This window comes from Solanum dulcamara, chromosome 3, assembly GCF_947179165.1.
Source record: "Solanum dulcamara chromosome 3, daSolDulc1.2, whole genome shotgun sequence".
NCBI lineage: Eukaryota > Viridiplantae > Streptophyta > Magnoliopsida > Solanales > Solanaceae > Solanum > Solanum dulcamara.
Window position 1 is genome coordinate 61,161,859 of NC_077239.1, and position 18,038 is coordinate 61,179,896.

Here is an 18,038-nt window from a genome sequence, read left to right on the forward strand (position 1 = left end):
AAAAAATAAAAATCTTTCCTCTATTTTAAAATTTTAAAATTTCCCGCTTCATTATCTTTTTAATCTTACTTTCTTTCTCTTTTTAGATTTCTCTCTCTCATCTTCTTCTTTTTTCTTTCTTACTCTCTTCCTCTACTTTCTTCTTCTTTATAGTCTTTGTTACCGTCATCATCGCCACCTACGTTCATCATTTTTTATTGTGTTCTTCTTCGTTTTTTTCTTTTTGGTCCCCTTTTTTATAGTTTATTGCAACAGGGTAACAATCTTTTGCAACATATGTCCGGACATTTGTTGCAACATATGTCCTATTTGTTGCAACAGATATCCTATATGTTGCAACAAATGTGTTATCTATTACAACCGATAGAAAAATATCTGTTGCAACACATAATGACATTTGTTGCAAGAACTTTAGCAGTTATGAGGTGAAGGAGAAGATGATTATTACAACAATGAAGGTGCTGATGTTGATGGTAACAACAAAGGTGGAGTGATGATTGTTGTGCGACAACGATAGAGGAAAAAGAGGTGGTAACAATGGTCGTGTTGGAAGAAAAGGAGGAAGTGGTGATGGTGGTAGAGGAGGAGGCAGTGATGACGAGGGAATAAGGGGAAGAAGTGGTGATGGATGAGGTGGTGACGACAGCAATAAGAGCAGCTGAAGTACAAGGGATGGCGGCGACAGAAAAACAGAGTGGGAAGGGGTAAGAGGGAGCGAGAGGGATGGATAGAAAAAATAAGGTTTTTGTGTAAATAATAAAACTTGAGAATTTTACGATTACTTTAGTCACTTTTTCTTAATTTTAAAACTCTTTTATCACCCTTAATTAAAATTCCTATGTTTCTTAAGCTATTAATATCATTTATGACTTCAGAATCAAAGGAAATAGTTTTACTTGGCACAATTGTAGTTCGACTTACTCCATTATTTTTGTAAACAACTTCCTAATAAGATTTATAACGTAGGAAAATCAAAATGATTTACATAAAAAAAAAAGTGAAATTTCAAATGAGCAACCCAGTCTTTCCCACATTCCCCAACATAACTAGCAGTGTTACAGGCGAAAAGTTCAGAAAAGTATGCAGGAAACAGGAACTTTTAGAAACGGGAAGATTTTCTCCAACGTATAACTATTAATTTTACAGCTCCATACAGATATTATCAACAGTGTGTCCTCTAAGAACATAACAATTTACTATTAAATAGATAGAAAAGCAACTTAAAAAATTGAACAGGTAAGCCACTTATTCATACAAAAATAATGAGCCACGAATATCTTCAAGAGTCATACACTACACGATTAAAGGTTTACTTTAGAGCAACGTTCACATTTAAAGAGGTCTCCGTCAAAATTATGTCTTTAGAGTTATCTGCTTTTGGATGGTTTGGACAATCAAACTTGAGTCTCACATGTACGGGTCTTGTTATGATGACTTCTTCTAGATCTCTTTTTGATGCCAACAAGAACTGAAGAATTACATCTATGCTCACCCTTGTCCCAGGGTTTAGCAGATCTGCTATCCTAGCTGCTTTACTCTGTCTACTGTCACTACAGGCATCTGAATCCTTTTTCAGTCTCAGATATAGCACAGCACAAATGATAACCTGGTGGGGAACCAGAGAAATGAAGACAATCACATAACGACTGAAGCAGCATTTTTGGATCTGAAATTCAGTATGAAATGCAAGTAATTTCTACACTCGGGACAAAATCCTGGATAATTATACCAATTAACTTATCATTTTAAACAACTTAAGCGAGAAATTTCACACAAATCCTGGAGAAGCTCAGGAATCAAAAGGAAATTGCTGGGAAGAATAATGTGTACCTCACTTGTTCCCGGACTTGAGTTAACAGAGCAACTGATCTCAACTTTCCCTTCTGGAATCTCTCCAAAACAGCTCATTGTCCCCTCATCTATGGTTGCTTCTACTTCTGATGTTGAAAAGGCAAGGTGGTCGATTTCATCATACCATTGCTGGGAAACACCAACCTGCATATCCCCATCAATTTAACTCTTTAAACTACTGGAAAAAAGGCACTACTTAAGGTATGTGCTATTTAATACTCCATTCATTGCAAATAGATCTCTTGGTTTGACTTTGCACTGCTACTGGAGGAGTTCTAAATTGAATTATTCAGCATTTGTTGAGATAAAATGTTGGATAATATTCTTTTTTTTAAAATGGTCCCAGATAACTATTTGTGGTACATTGTATATACCATGACTTCCTTTTCAAAAATCACTTTGAAACTACCCAAAAATGAAAAGTGGAAAATCAGCTTGGGATGAAGGAAGTAGAATTTATGGGTGAATACAAATCATGAAGCCTAAAGGGATCAGAAACCTTTTCTGAAGACGTAATCGTGCTATCTGCCTCGAATATTTCAGTTGCTGCCCCTCTAGTTTGCCGCCATATACAACTTTCACCCAATGGTTCAATTAGATCAACATATTCTGGAATATCCACATTCAGTTGTATGTCAATTTTACCTGTTAAAAAAATAAACGAGGTTATCATGTAGTACTCCCTCTATCCAGAAAAACTTGGCCTACTTTCTCTTTTTGCATTGATCTCCAAAAACAACTTTTTTAACAGGTAGCAGTGACAACCCAATAACTACTCTTCTTCGTTGTAATGCATTCTCTATTTTGGGACATCTCAAACTGCTCAAAAATATTAATAATATCTTTGGCTGTGATTGTCATAGATGTTAACTAAATTTTAAACCTTCAAATAACACACTAGTCAGATTAACATTTTAGACTCCCTCCTACATGTATCTGTTGATCACATAAAATTGGTCATCAGAAGTACGTCATATGATTTCAAATTTGAGTTAACATATACTAAATTCACTACTCTTTGATGAGAGGTGCGTGTAGCATATAATCAACAGGTACTACTAAACCCACCATTATATATATATGTCTGTGTGTGTGTGCGCAAAATCACTAAAATTTCAACAAATATCAATTGCCTATTTAGCCAAGCTTTTGAAAGGTCAAAAGTGCTTATCTAGAAAAAAACTTATTTAAAGACTAAAGGTATTTGACCAAGCTTTTGGTGAAGAAATAAGTGTTTTAAAGTAGTAACAGAAGCTTTGTTTCAACTTTTACGCAGAAGGTGAAAAAAGTGCTTCTGAAAAAAAGTGCTTTCGAATTTTAGGAAAAGATTGCTCATCAATTTTTTATAATATGACACCTAAGAGCCCTTCTTGAAAATATTGGGCAAACACAAACTACTAATTAAAGCACTTCTCAAATGATATAGCCAAACACAAATTGCTACACTTCCAAAGCACCACTTCAGAAAACACTTTTCATAAGTAGGGATGGCAATGGAGCGGGGAGGGGTGGGTGCGGGGCGGGGCGGGTTGAGCTTAACTCGCAAATTTTTTAAACCGCCGCGCCCTGCATAACAATTTTTTTCCATTTTCAACCCGCCCCGCCCCATATAAACCCACCCTGCATAAATTTTTATGTTTTTTTAATTGAGTTTAATATGAAAAATAAAGTTCATAATTTTTTTTCATTTTTCGCTAATTAACATCTCAACAACTAATTAATTGTTTCTAATTAATATTTCAACAATGTTTTTTAATCGCTAATTAACTCTAATTAATATTTATCTAGTTTATTTTTAAAAAAAAAAGAAGAAGTTTAAATTAAAGTTAAAGTTTTAATTTTCTTCGGATTCCTATTTGATACCTTAAACCCGCAACCTCCCCCGCCCCGCATTAATTTTGATAATAATTACTTCAACCCGCCCCGTTGCCATCCCTACTTATAAGTAACTCTTAAAGCTGATTTCCACAGCTTGGTCAAACAGCCTGTAAATTTGGAACCATAATTTCAAATGTGTAATTGGTTCAGCAGTAAAAACCTAAAATTTTCCCAAAAACTGCTAGCCCAATAAATATTAAAGAGTATAGGTCTATAGCTTGCTGCACCATTTTATACAAAATCATTGCTAAAGTGCTAGCTACCAGAATGGCAGAGAATTATGGCATACATTATCAGTGAAGCATAATCAGGTTTTATTCCAGGGAGGAAACTTGCAGATAACATCATCCTAGCCAATGAGCTTGTTAAAGCTTACTCTAGGAAACACATCTCTCCAAGGTGTATGATCAAAATAGACCTGCAAAAGGCTTATGATTCTGGGGAATGGTCATTCTTGGAACAAGTGCTAGAGAATCTCTGCTTTCCTAGGAAATCCATTGATTGGATCCTTGAATGTTTGCACACTGTGAACTATACAATTTTGGTTAATGGAGAACCAACTCCTCCTTTTAATGCTGCAAGAGGACTTAGACAGGGAGACCCCATCTCCCCTTATCTATTTGCTATATCTATGGAGTACTTGAGCAGATGCCTAGATGAAGTTAAAGACAATGGAAGATTCAAGTTTCATCCTAAATGTGCAAGATTGAGAATAAATCATATATGCTTTGCAGATGATTTACTCTTGTTCTGCAGAGGGGATCAGCAATCAATAGTGGCCATATATCAATGTTTCCAAAAGTTCTCCCTAGCTTCTGGACTGCAAGCAAATATGAATAAGAGTTCCATTTATTTTGGTGGAGTCACTGATCAGATGAAGGAGACCATACTGCAGCAGTTCCATTTTAGCTACGGGGAGTTCCCTTTCAAATATCTTGGTGTTCCTTTATCCACTAAAAGTTATCTCTTATGCAATGGACACCTCTAGTGAATAAAATTGTAGCTCGAATTACCTCCTAGACTGTCAAGAAACTTTCCTATGCAGGAAGAATGCAATTAGTTCAATCAGTTCTCTTTGGAATCCAAGCCTACTGGTCCCAACTATTCATTATACCTACAAAAGTCCTTAAGCTCATTGAGGCTTATTGTAGGAGCTTCATATGGTCAGGTACCAACACCATCACCAAGAGGGCACTGATAGCATGGGAGAGGATGTGCTTACCCAAATCTGTTGGAGGAATGAGGCTTATCAACATACAACTGTGGAATCAAGCTGCTATTGCTAAGACCTGCTGGGATCTTGCTCATAAAACTGATAAGTTATGGATTAGATGGATCCATTCTTATTATATAAAATCCCACACCATCTTTAGTGTTCCTATAACTCAACAGGCTTCATGGATGGTTAGGAAGATACTTGTTGCTAGAGTGATATTAGAACAGATACATACTCAAAGAGACTCACCAATTATTGCTAACTTTTATGTGAACTTGCTGGGTAATAGACCAACAGTTCCCTGGAAAAGTATGATGTTTAACAACAATGCAAGACCAAAGGCTATTGTTACAATGTGGATCATGCTGCAGAACAAACTCCCAACTACAGATAGATTAACCTCCTGGGGAATAGATGTCAACCAACAATGCAAACTCTGTCAACAAGATCTGGAGAATAGAGATCATCTTTTTACTCAATGTGAATTTACTAGAGCTATTTGGAAGAGACTGCTTACCTAGATTAAATGGCCACTCTTTCAAGCTGATACATGGGCTATGCATTTGGAATGGACTCTGAAACAATCTAAAGGCAAGTCTCACAATGCGCAGCTCTTCAAATTAATGTATGCCGAGTGCTCTTATGCAGAGTATGGATGGAAAGAAATCAGAGGACATTTGAAGAAAAAAGAAGAAACTATGAAGAGATAACTAAAGAAATAGCATATATGTGCAGTTTGAGAGCTCCTTTGGTGATTAGTACTCGACTACAACAATTTCTCCTCTTCTGAAGTTAGTTGTATCTTTGAGTTCTTAGTTTGAGTTTTTTCTCTTGTTGGATAACAAACTGTGATGTAGTTTGTTATGATTATGTAAATATCTCTTGGTGATTAATAAAAACTGTTAGTTACCAAAAAAAAACCTAAAATTTGAACCCAACAAATTTTAGTCCTGGATCCGCCACTACTGATAGATTTACATTATTATTTTTAATATTTATCTAACTCCTAACATACTAATCTATAACACACTAGTCCCACTCTGGAGTTAAACCTAAAGAGCTCCTTTTTTATAAAGGAAGAGTTACTGTATCACAAAAGCTATATGAATTACAACCAAATTCTTGCAAGAATATATGATCCAGAGAAAGAAGATAAGATAAAGATTATAGGTATTGATAAACAACTGAAAGATCAGTACAAAAATTTCCAGGTAAGAGTTTTGAACTACATGTAACCAATAATAGGCTTTTACTACCTGGCAACAAGTTGAAAGATTCTATGTGATCAATGAAATTTGCTGCCAATGCTGCATCACTGTAATACCAGCATCAAACATCACAGTAAATTAATATAATCGCCCAGAGAAGGCAGAAAAGAACAATGGCTTAATAGAGATTCTTTAATCTGTTACACTTACGCAGCACATACTCGTTCCAGAGGAGATGAGGACCAGTAAGGAAACCCAAGGATCCCCAAATTAGAAAACTGGAAGCTTGATATAGAACCCGAGTTTCTATTGAGTTTTAATACCGTCTGACCAACTACAGATAAGCGCGATCAAAAATTGAATCAGGCAAAGCAGATGTTACAACGGATCCAATCATTGAAGACATGATTACCTGTATCACAAATGAGTATCTGATCCTGAAAAGTTTCCACAGAAGATATAAGTTCAACATATGGAATTCTCTTTGATGAGCAATCTGCATCCATTTGCTTCTGCAACCAATCATTAGGTATTTGATTCAAAAGCATCGACTTCTCCAGGATCAATGGCTCACATATCTCCAAAATATTTGAAAATCCTTTTAGAGTATGGATGAGTCAACAACTGACAAGGCTAACTGATAGAATAGAGACAAGTTGAGAATATTTCTGGCAATAATTTCAATACCTTTAACAACCTCTCTGATCAAGCCTGAGGCAAAATCCATGATCCACAACGTCTCACAGCTGCATTCAAAAAAATTAAAGTGAGGGCAGCCCCACAACTCAAACCGCAGAATTTACAAATACGAGTGCAGAAATTGTCGAGATATTCAATTTCAAAATACGGAAAACAACTTCTGCAATATGGTTATCAAAAAAACAACTTCTGCAATATATGAACTCAGAAAGAGCAATCTTGGGGCTTTTAGTATTCCAATTTCCATGATTGAAGGGTCATAGAGACAAAATCACAAGTTTGTTCATTATATTTAAATTGTAAGTTCATGAAATGTTGCCCAACTAGGTTCTAAAACCAAATTAACAACCAATGTGGGGCTATATGTTCTGAGTATTTCCAACCTTATAAACCTGTTATGTTATACCAACATACCTAGTTATGCTGCCCAAGATAGGTTATAAAGCTTAAGGCTTAAAAATATATAGATTACACAGTTTAACAACTATTAGCAGGCGAACAGTTGCATTATAATATAAACATTCTGCTCAAAGAGAGAAAACAAAGAAAAAATGAACCAGTAAAGTCAAAGGGAAAAGAAGAAAATAGAAATTACAAAGCCGTATGCCTGAAGAAATTTTATGCTAGAACCAGTCGAAAATTAAAATGAAAAGTCAAATGGACATAACTAGTCTCTGACAGTGTTTTGTGTTTGCACATCAACAAGGGACATATAATGACCAAACTAACTGTGTAACATGAACATCCTATAGCATTTAACGCATAGGACATTATACTGAATTGGGAAACGTTACTGATTTTTCAACTTCTCCTATGAAGGAATCATATCTTATTTGAGCTTCGTATCACCGGTTTCAATCTCGAACAAAGGAGGAGAGTTTTGGAAGGTTAACAGCCTATGTAACAATAGTCAATTAGAAGAAACATTCCATATCAAATGTCATAAAGGACATGTACAAAGGAACTATCACGTGTGCGAATAATGGAAAGATTGTAGAGAAATTTTATCTAAGGTGCTTTCTAACAAACTTAAGAAGGTCCTGGATGAGAAAGTTTCTTCACAAAATGCCTTTGTGGAAGGTAGGCAGATTTTGGATGCATCTTTGGTGGCACACAAAGTGGTAGATTCGAGAAGGAAGCAGGGTATTCCAAGAGTGTTATGCAAACTTGATCTTGAAAGGGCTTACGACCATGTAAACTGGAGGTTCCTCGATTTCATCTTGATGAAGATGGGTTCTGGGGAGAAATAAAGGAAGTGGGTCAGATGTTGTATTTCCTCTGTGCGCTACTCAGTGTTGGTAAACACTAACCCGTGTGGTGCTTTGGGCAGTTTGAGGGGGTTGAGGCAAGGGATCCTTTATCACCTATGCTCTTCATTTTGGTAATCATGTCTTCAATGATTGGATCCGTTGTAACATCTGCTACGGTTGGTGGTGGGTCTTTATCGGTTTCTCACCTTTTGTTTGCAGATGATACCCTGGTTTTTTCTTTTTTGTGATGCAGACGGAGCTCAGCTGGACTTTCTAGGCCAAGTGTTGACTTGGTTTCATGCGGTGTTAGGCCTCAAATTAATCTCAGAATATGTGAGATCATTCCCATTGGTGAGGTGGTCAACATTGATTTGCTTTCCAGGTTTTACATTGCCGAGGAGGGGTTGTTCCAACTACATATCAGGGTTTACCTCTGGGGACATCAAATAAGGACCTTAGTGTGTGGAAACCAGTACTTCAAAGGGTTGAGAAGAGGCTTGCAGATTGGCAGAAAAAGTATCTGTCCAAAGGAGGGAAGGAAGTGCTTATTACGAGCACTTTATCGAGCATCCCCATCTACTTTATGTCATTGTTTCAGGCTTCTATCAGCGTCACAGGAGAATTGGAAAAGCTTCAAAGAAACTTCTTTTGGGATTCAGCGGACGGGGAAAAGAAGTATCACTTGGTCCGTTGAGAGACAATGACTACTCCTAAAGGATGGGGAGGTTTGGGAGTTAAAGATTTGAGGGTCTTCAAAGCTTTGTTGGGGAAATGGCTGTGGAGATTTGGAGAGGAGGTCCAATCCTTATGGAGAGGGGTGATAGTAGATAAATATGGGGTGATGGAAGGGGGTTGGAGAACTACTGACATCACGTAACCATTTGGGTGTGGAGTGTGGGGGAATATCATGAAAGGTTAGGCAGATCTTTTAGATAACTTTTCTTTTAAGGTAGGGGGTGGGAGTAGAGTTAGTTTTGGGGGTACTTTGTAGTGTGGAGATTTGTTGTTAAAAGATGAGTTTCCAAGCATTTCAGGGTTTCTTGTCAAAGGGAGGCCGTAATTTTATCAAAATTAACACTGATGGTAGCTACTTACATGATAGTGGCAGGGCTGGCATTGGTGGAATTGCAAGAAATAGTCAGCTGATTTGGTTATGGCTTTCTCCATCTCTATCATCGTAGTAGCAGTAATACGGCAGAGGCCTTAGCAGCTGAGTTTGGAGTAAAGTGGGGTAACCACTATGGATTCACTAATTTTACTCTTGAACTAGACTCCATGATCATAGCTAATATGCTTGATAACAGTCTTGTCGGAAACATGACACTGAAACATGTGCAGGACAACATCATCACTATCAAAAACAGAGTTGGGATCCAAGTGAAGCATTGCTTTAGAGAAGGAAACCAAATTGTTGACTGCTTAGCCAAATTGGCTTCTATTTCTACTCAGAATTTGCTCACTCAGTCCTTTTCTCAGTTACCTAGACAGGCTAGAGGTCTCTTTGTGCTGGACAAATGGCAAATGCCTAGTATTAGGTGTAAATATGACAAAACCAACTTTTTTTTGTTAGCTAGTTTGGCGGCTATGCTGATGTACCAGAAGGCATTGTAACAATTGTGTGAGCCTTTCGTTTTTTGGGAGCATATGTGGCTATGTGTTGTATTGAGGTCAGGCCTAGCCCCCTTTGCTCCTTTTTTTGCTAATACAACATCACTCAGAGCTATTTGGGTAATTGATTTAAAAATAAGGGGAACACACTGAAGAGATCCTTTCTGGGATTTGAGGTTTAGGAGGAATTTCCAAGATTGGGAAGTGAATGATTTTCAACGATTGTTAGTTTACTCCAGCAACATTGTGAGCCAGTCGAAAGACCTGATTCTATGAAATGGAAGTTGGGGAACAAAGGTATTTTTGCTGTTAAGTCCTTATATGAGAAGCGGAGGAGGTGTTTCCAGTAAAGTCGATTTGGATTCCCAAGGTGCCAAGGAAGGTGTGATGTTTTCTCATGGTTAGCTGCTAGAAGAGTGATTTTGACGGTAGAAAACCTAAGGAAAAGGAAGGCTGTTTATATCAGCTGGTGTTACTTATGCAAGGAGGCGGGTAAGAGGTAGATCATCTTTTACTACACTGCAGCCTGACTACGAGATTGTGGTGGGATATGTTCTGTTGGTTTGGTATGTCTAGGGTGATGCCAACGTTTATAAAGGATTTGTTGTTATGATGGAAAGTTGGAGGAAGCAGGAGGAAGAGTGGCATCGAATGTTGTTCCTCTGGCTTTCATGTGGATCATTTGGAGAGAGAGAATAGGAGGGCTGTTGAAGGGGTAGAACTGAGTTTTGGGTAGTTGAGGAGTTGTCTTCGGTCCCTTATGTAATTTTGGTGCAGCCATGTAGTGCCGGGATGCTTAAAGGATTGGGTGTTTTTTTGTAGAGAACCATATCTTTTTGTAGGCTCTTTACTTTTTGGTATACTACTTGTATAAGCCAATTTTTGGCCTTTAAATTTATGAAATGATACTGGTTACTTGATCAAAAAAGAGAGACAAATTTTCCAAGATTTTTTGCTCTAGGAACTACAACAGCTTTGGAGAATACATCAGTATTGTCAGCATTAGAGAAGGAAAAGATCATTCCTACTCATACCGGAAGTGGCTTTTAATACAGGATGGAATTCTTCAGCTGATAAGGTTGGTATATTTTAAGAAGTCAGAGACCTCTAATCAATGATGTTGAACCAAGATTGACAATGAAGGAACTTCCATCTGCAGAGGCTCTCAGAAGTCTTAAATGATCTAAACCAATATGTTATTGATGATAAGACATTTATTAGGGGGGAACCAATATCCACATTAAAGAGGCCCCTGACTTCCAACATGAAGCCCTCGATAAATGCCTTGTTGGTACCTTCGGAGATCCCAACGCTCTCAGCAATCAGGCGATGGACCAATTCTCAGTGGAAACAAGCTCATGGCCTATACGAAATGGGAGATGGCAAATTTCTCTTTGAATTTGCTTTTGGAGCTACTACAGAACAGATTATGAAGGGGGAATGGTGCTGAAAGTATATTACCCTTCTTAACCTCTTCGTTCGAGTAATTTATCCCCTGTAAATGATATATTGCCCCTCTTATATTTAATCAATATGCCTTCGACACCATTCTTTTGCTTGTGGCTAACTCCCTAATTAAATAGGTGTTGTTGTTCTCAGGTGTTAACCATGTTTTGGTGTATGTAATTTGCATCTCCCTTGATGCCTACAAAATACAACATCTTACTTCATCAAAACAAAAAAAAAAAAGAATTTACCCATCAGGCTACAGTGGTAGACTCCATTGCTAGGATCTGTTGAACACGGAGATTTACCCAACTCAGTCTGGGCTAGACTAGTTACTTTGGTCTCAAAATGTCTTCAAAGCCATTGGAGACCATTGGTGGGGGTTGGATTGAGATGAAAAAGAAGCACAACTTCGGAATCACTTGAAATGGGTCAGAATCAGAATCAGAGAAAGGAAGCCCTTGGAGTAGGGGGTATTCTCTTCACCATACAAATCTACGTGGAAATTCCGGCAAGTTTCTCCATCGGAAAAGACAAAGGAAAACAGGGTTTAGTCCAGCGGATATCGAGACCCCTGACGAAGGGTATCTGCACAGATATGATACAAAAAAAGATGGCCCTCACAGACCATGTCGGCACGTCAGGTGGGTCATCAGAGACAGCTGTTCCAACAGTGATTTCAAATAAGATCATTATCAAAAAAACAGTGATTTCAAATAAGAACCTGGCCCTGGACATTCATATCAACCGGGCTGGATTTAGTTTGGGACCAAATCAGTTCACTTCTTTGGGCAAAACTGAGATTGATTAAGCAGAAACTTCCATTGAGACTGTTAATTAGCCACGTTAGGATCAACTCAATGAACATAACTCCCTCAAGATAGGCCTGCCTCACATAGACAAACCTCATCTCGAACCTGAAAGAAAAAAAGGGCAGCCCGGTGCACTAAAGCTCCCACTATGCGCAGGGTTCGGGGAAGGGCCCGACAACAAGGGTCTATTGTACGCAGCCTTACCTTGCATTTCTGCTAGAGGCTATTTCCAAGGCTTGAACCCCTGACCTCCTGGTCACATGGCAGCAACTTTACCAGTTACTCCAACGCTCCCCTTCATCTCGAACCTGAAAGAAACTGCAACAAAATTTTTTGAAAGCTTTGCAACTTGAGAATCTGCTACCATGAATCGAAAGAAAACCACATCATCTTCTCCTCCTCCTCCCTTTCTGAATCAATTAGGAAGCAAATAAGGAGTCCCATGAAACTGAAAAGTTGAAGGTTGCTAATGCCATGACAATTGTTGAGGATGAGATGGACCAATCAATCCATGCAGAAAAAGATGGCACAAATTTGCAACTTATGCATGTCCATAAAGCGGAGAGAGTGGCCATGCAGCCAAAGGAATTTCTAGAGGCTAGTTGAAGCCTCCAACAAAGTGAACTCCAATGTTTTAGAGTTGAGCAACACTTATGGAGCTTCCTTTGATGGTTGTGAGAAAGAGGCTCTAGATCGTACGTGTATCACGACTTGATCAAAGCATGCATATGATTTAGATGTTATTACACCCATGACAAGGTGTTAAAGGAGACGAGTTACCCATAAAATCTGACCTAATGAAAATATAATAATGATAGCTAAAGTGTAGGTGTGAAACCATAATAAGATGTTAAAAGAAGACTAGATAACCTTAAAATCACATGACGGAAGTTATCTCAGAATACCTATAATCTCTTAGAATACATGCAGATTTAGCGAAAAATAGAATAGAGCAGAAGAAAAAGATCCAAATAGGAGATATTAACTAGTTGGCATTTATATGTCAATTGAAAATGTAGACTGTTACTAGTATCTAAATTATTAAATATTGAAATGAACCAAATTCAAATGGAGTGAAATGAATAATGAGGATACATATACGGATAGACCCAACCTTAACTAGCTTAGTATTGAAGAATTATTTTTTCCATAGCTCCCATTTGCAATTGAAGGAAGTGCAAGGAACTCCAGAACCAGTTAATATTCCCGGCATCCATCAGCTGATTATTCCCTCCTTTAGTTTTCCTTGTTGTTTTACAGACGGTGCTTTCTGCCTATTATAATAAGGTAACTCTAAACTAAGCCTTCAGGATACTTAAATGTTTGAACAGATAATTGATCCATTTCCATTAGGATGACAGAGAACCAATGAAAGGAACTTTCCTTTCCTGCCTCTGTATCAGAAAACCAACTAGCAGATATGCTTTTTCACCTCACCAAACAACTCAAACGAAAGTAGAGAAAATTTCACAGCTAGTGTTCTATGTTCATTAATACAAAGCCATCATGCAAAATATGTAAGGTGTCCATGCATTTGAAATAGAAGTTAAAACAAGGTGAGGATGAAATAGTACGAAACATTTGCAGATGTATAAACTTGGAAGATAAATGGATCAGATGTCGCATCTACCTGCGGTTAAAAATGAGGAGATCGCCATTTGGAGATTTCAGAATGTGCCATGGAAACACCAATGCATCCAGATTCAATTCCTCAGACTCTGCATCTAGATCATTTCTAGGCCAAAGCTTTCCCAACATCCAGCTCCATATACTGCTATTTTTATTTGTTTTGCTCCTTGGGTACAAAGTCTCCACAACCCTCCTCCCCATATCAGCTCTCCTAATAGCATGATTCTTTCACAACAGGGACACATTTGTTAGTTTTATGAAGTATTAGGGACGCCATACCAAAAAGAGAGGGGAAAAAAAAGAACAGTAAGGGTGTCCTCAACCACTAGGACAAAAATCTCAAGGTTGTATAGTAGTAGAACATCCTAAAATCCAGGTATAACTTAAAGGAGATACATGGAAGCAATACTGTCTTTTGAATAACACAGTATCTTAAGGTCATTCTAAATCCCATTTGACAAAAAAAATTATATCAATTAGCCTAAAAACAAGTGGTTATTGATACTTGTAAGAGAGAACTGTAGATTGAGCGCTAACTCAACAACAATATGACTCATGGAGAAGAAAGAAATACACAGATATTACCTTATGAAACCCAATTTGAATGCTCAGTTTCTACTTCACTTGATTATTAAGAGAAAAATTTTAAGTTGGATGTTCCGAAGGATGGGAAATGTGTAGGAGGCCATGCTACATTGTGGTTCTTAGGAGAGGAATAAAAAGATTACATTGAAAGACTAAAAAGTGAGTATGCAATCTTTCACTCTGTTGAGACTATATGGTAGACCTCTCTTGTGAAAGAAGTTGGACATAATCTTCAAAAGAACCAAAAGGTATATAAGGAAATTCACTTAGGGTGGAGCGGAAGTTCCTTTTCTTACTCAGGTGACCATGTTCTGCAGCACAAAGTCTGGAACTGAGTGCAGATTTATTTTCTATTAAAAAAAGACTAACAACATCACTCAAAAGCATAACCACATTTGTCTTGCTTTTACCACTATCTTTCACTAGGTTCACTTGAGCTACAAGTATAGACACGTAATCATGGTCAGTTGGCCCAAGTTCTTGAAATTCATGTGTTCTCAATTATTAAAAGCTCAAACCAATGAATTTAGAAAATTGAGTCTTCCTACCTCCACGAGATAGTGGTAAGGTCTCCGTATATTCTACCCTCCCCAGACCCACTTAGTGGGATTTCACTGGGTGTGTTGTTGTTGAGCTTTTCTAGATAAAGTAAACAAGCCTAATGTCACGGATTTAGACTTCAACTAAGACCACCGCACGGCACTTGACAACTTACTCACAATTCTTTCACGATCTTGCAAGCTCAAGTAAGCCTATTAAACTAGATCGCTAAGGGAACAGTAGATTAAAAGAAAGACAAGAAAACTTTTATGAAGAAGGCTTTGTATATTGATTTGGAAGATTGTTTGTTGCTTAATTGGTGTACAAATGAATAGCCCCTTCTATTTATACTACTCCCTAGGAGCTAAAGTGCAAATAATAATTTATATACAAGTCCCTCTATATTTACAAATAAGTCCTCTTTATAGAACACTCTACACAACTAGAAGATTCTAAGACTTTTCATGCAAATCCATGAAATTCTAAAGTCTTCCAAGGGAACACATGTCTCTAGAACCTTCCACTACGGACAAGCCTTTTTCCTATGTAAGGCTTCCACATGAGTAACTTTGTGCCATGTGGCACTTACGTGGTGCTTATGTGGAGTGATGACAAGGCGGGTCGTCACTCTAAGCTTGAGTTCGCTTTACTGGAGCACAAATTATAATTTAAGGAATTCATTAATTTTTTTACTATTGTACGTATATGTTAGAATTTAAGTAGGGACACACTAGAACACTAATACTAGATAGGATCAGAACATTAATATTTTTCCACATAACAAGTATTGAGTTTCCAATTTATATTGGAAAACAATTAGCTCAACTATTTTATATCTTTCCTTTATTTTCAATATATAAATAAGTAGAAGTTTGAAGAAAAGACCTTGGGAACTTAAACAAGCCAAACTCGAACTTGTACAAGCTCAAATTGCTGATTAATAATGAGCTTGAGCCAGGTTGTATTCACCAACACACAAGCATCGCTATTTTGACTTGCTCATAGCTTCAATTTCGTGTTCTTTTACCGAACTACTTACTCCCTCTTATATAACAACTAGTTTTAATGCACGTGCGTTGCAAGTGAATGCCAAACTATGTAGTACACTATTTATATAAATAATGTCAATATTATTAAACCAAAAATTTAAGTAAACGATTATAAATGAGATAATAAAGTATAAGCTCCTATGAATAATGAAGATAAACTTTCTTACGATTACTAACTGTGTTTTTATTGAAAGTTATGAAATCATATCTGAAAACATCTATATCTATTTATAATATAAAGCCAGATATAGATAGGGTGATGTGGCACCTCTCTATAGCTTCCAATTAGATTTATCTTTTTTTCTCTTTTTTTTTCTCTTTCCTCATTTTAAAATTAATTGTGATATGTAAAAATTAAAAAGTCACTCTTAAAATCTCCTAATTAGACCACTTAAATATACCTTCTCCTCCTTCCCCTACAATTCATTGCTTAGTTATTGTTGTGTTGTTGGAGTTCCTACTTTTAATATAATATAAATATAAAATATAGAACTATAGAAGATATACTAAATTGAGTGTTTTTTGTTGAGGGTATTATAGTAATTTAACATTCAAGTGAAGAGTGTTCAAATTCTACTGAACTTCAAATTCACTCAATCAACGGCTGGAAATCACACTTGAGTTAAGAATAGAAAATAGGAAACTTAAAAATTTGTAGTTTAAAAATGAGAGGAAGCACCTCCATTTATAGTCAACAAATGGTAGTATGACCATGTGTCATAGCCCTTCAGAAAAGTCACAACCCTTCGAAAAGATCACAACTCATCGAAAGAGTCACAACTCTTCGAAAATGTCACAACCTTTCAAAAAAGTCACAACTCTTCAATGTGAAAAGTTGTTTATTTTTAATATAATATAATATGAATAAATAAATAAATATAATATAAAATATATAGAAGATATACTAATTTGAGTGTTTTAAGATGAATAGAAAACTTCAAAAATTTGTAGTTTAAAAATATGAGAAAACCCGTTGATTTATAGCCAACAAAGGATAGTATGAAAATGTGCTTATTGTGCCTTATTAGAAAGTCACAACCCTTCGAAAAAGACACAACCTTTCAATGTGAAAAAGTGTTTGCCTTTAATATAATATAAGTAAATAAATATAATATAATATAATATAAAATATAGAAGATATACTAAATTGGGTGTTTTAATTTGAGGGTATTATAATTTGACATTCAAGTTATGGAATTAATGCTTTTAAGGTAGTATATGCAGATATAGATAGATATAGATTTGTCTAATTTTAATTTGGCACGAAATTTTAAAAAATAAAGAATGACTTTTAATTTTATGGTATCAAACTAAAGATATGTAGAATGTACCTCTAAGTGTTCTTTGATTTTGTGGTCTTAGACATGTCTCTTGAAGAGTTAGAATTAGTCCAAAAAAAATCTATATTAAACAGAATAAAAATAAAAGTACAACAAATAAATTGAAAACGAAGTGCTTATTAAAGCTAGTTTGGACCATTCAAACAAGTTTTTGATCAAACCCTTTTTCTCCAAAAGTTTGAGACTTTTCCTTGAACACCAATTTGTATTTTGTGCAACGGAAAATCATTGAACTTCTCGTCAAGTAGAAGTTGTTGCAAAAGTATGTCTATGGCAATGAAAATGAGTACAGATTAATTGTCTAGATAGTCTTCTTGTTTGCAGTTGAGTTATTGCATTCTCTTTGTTGCATCAATTATTGTTGATTAAGAATAGAATACTTAAAAATTCCTAGTTTAAGAATATGAGATAGCCAACAAAAAATAGTATGAAAATGTGCTTATTGTGCCTTATGGAAAAGTCACAACCCTTCAGAAAAGTAACAACCCTTCGGAAAGGACACAACTCATCGAAAAAGTCACAACTCTTTGAAAAAGGCACAACCCTTTGAAAAAGTCACAATCCTTAAAATGAGAAAAGGTGTTTGCTTTTAATATAATATACTCCCTCCATCCCATTTTATGTGGCACCGTTTGATTTGGCACGGTGTTTAAGAAAAAAAGGAAGACTTTTGAAACTTGTGGTCTAAAACAATTCTTAGATATTTGTGTGGTTGTAAATCATTTCATTAAGGGTAAAAGGGAAAATTTAAAGTTACATTGTTTCTAATTATATAAAGGTGACATTTTTTTGGGACGTATCAAAAAAGAAAGGGTGCCACATAAAATGAGACAAAGGGAGTAATATAAATAAATAAATAAATAAATATAATATAATATAAAGTACAGAAGATATACTAAATTGGGTAGTTTAAGTTGGGGGTATTAT

The 18,038-nt window shown here is 36.3% G+C and overlaps 1 protein-coding gene across 3 annotated transcripts in view; it reads right to left on the bottom strand.

The window, feature by feature from the left end:
- Positions 1-1,114: 1,114 nt before the first annotated feature.
- Positions 1,115-18,038, bottom strand: part of LOC129882665 (uncharacterized) — a 38,895-nt gene continuing 21,971 nt past the window's right edge. For all 3 annotated transcript variants that reach the window (XM_055957056.1, XM_055957057.1, XM_055957058.1), the window contains 8 exons: positions 13,599-13,822; positions 6,841-6,899; positions 6,566-6,751; positions 6,364-6,487; positions 6,202-6,260; positions 2,351-2,496; positions 1,831-1,995; positions 1,115-1,606 (listed from right to left, as the gene is read on the bottom strand). In XM_055957056.1, coding sequence (XP_055813031.1) covers positions 1,310-1,606; positions 1,831-1,995; positions 2,351-2,496; positions 6,202-6,260; positions 6,364-6,487; positions 6,566-6,751; positions 6,841-6,899; positions 13,599-13,822 — 1,260 coding nt within the window. In that variant the 3' untranslated portion in view covers positions 1,115-1,309. The remainder of the gene's footprint in view (positions 1,607-1,830; positions 1,996-2,350; positions 2,497-6,201; positions 6,261-6,363; positions 6,488-6,565; positions 6,752-6,840; positions 6,900-13,598; positions 13,823-18,038) is intronic.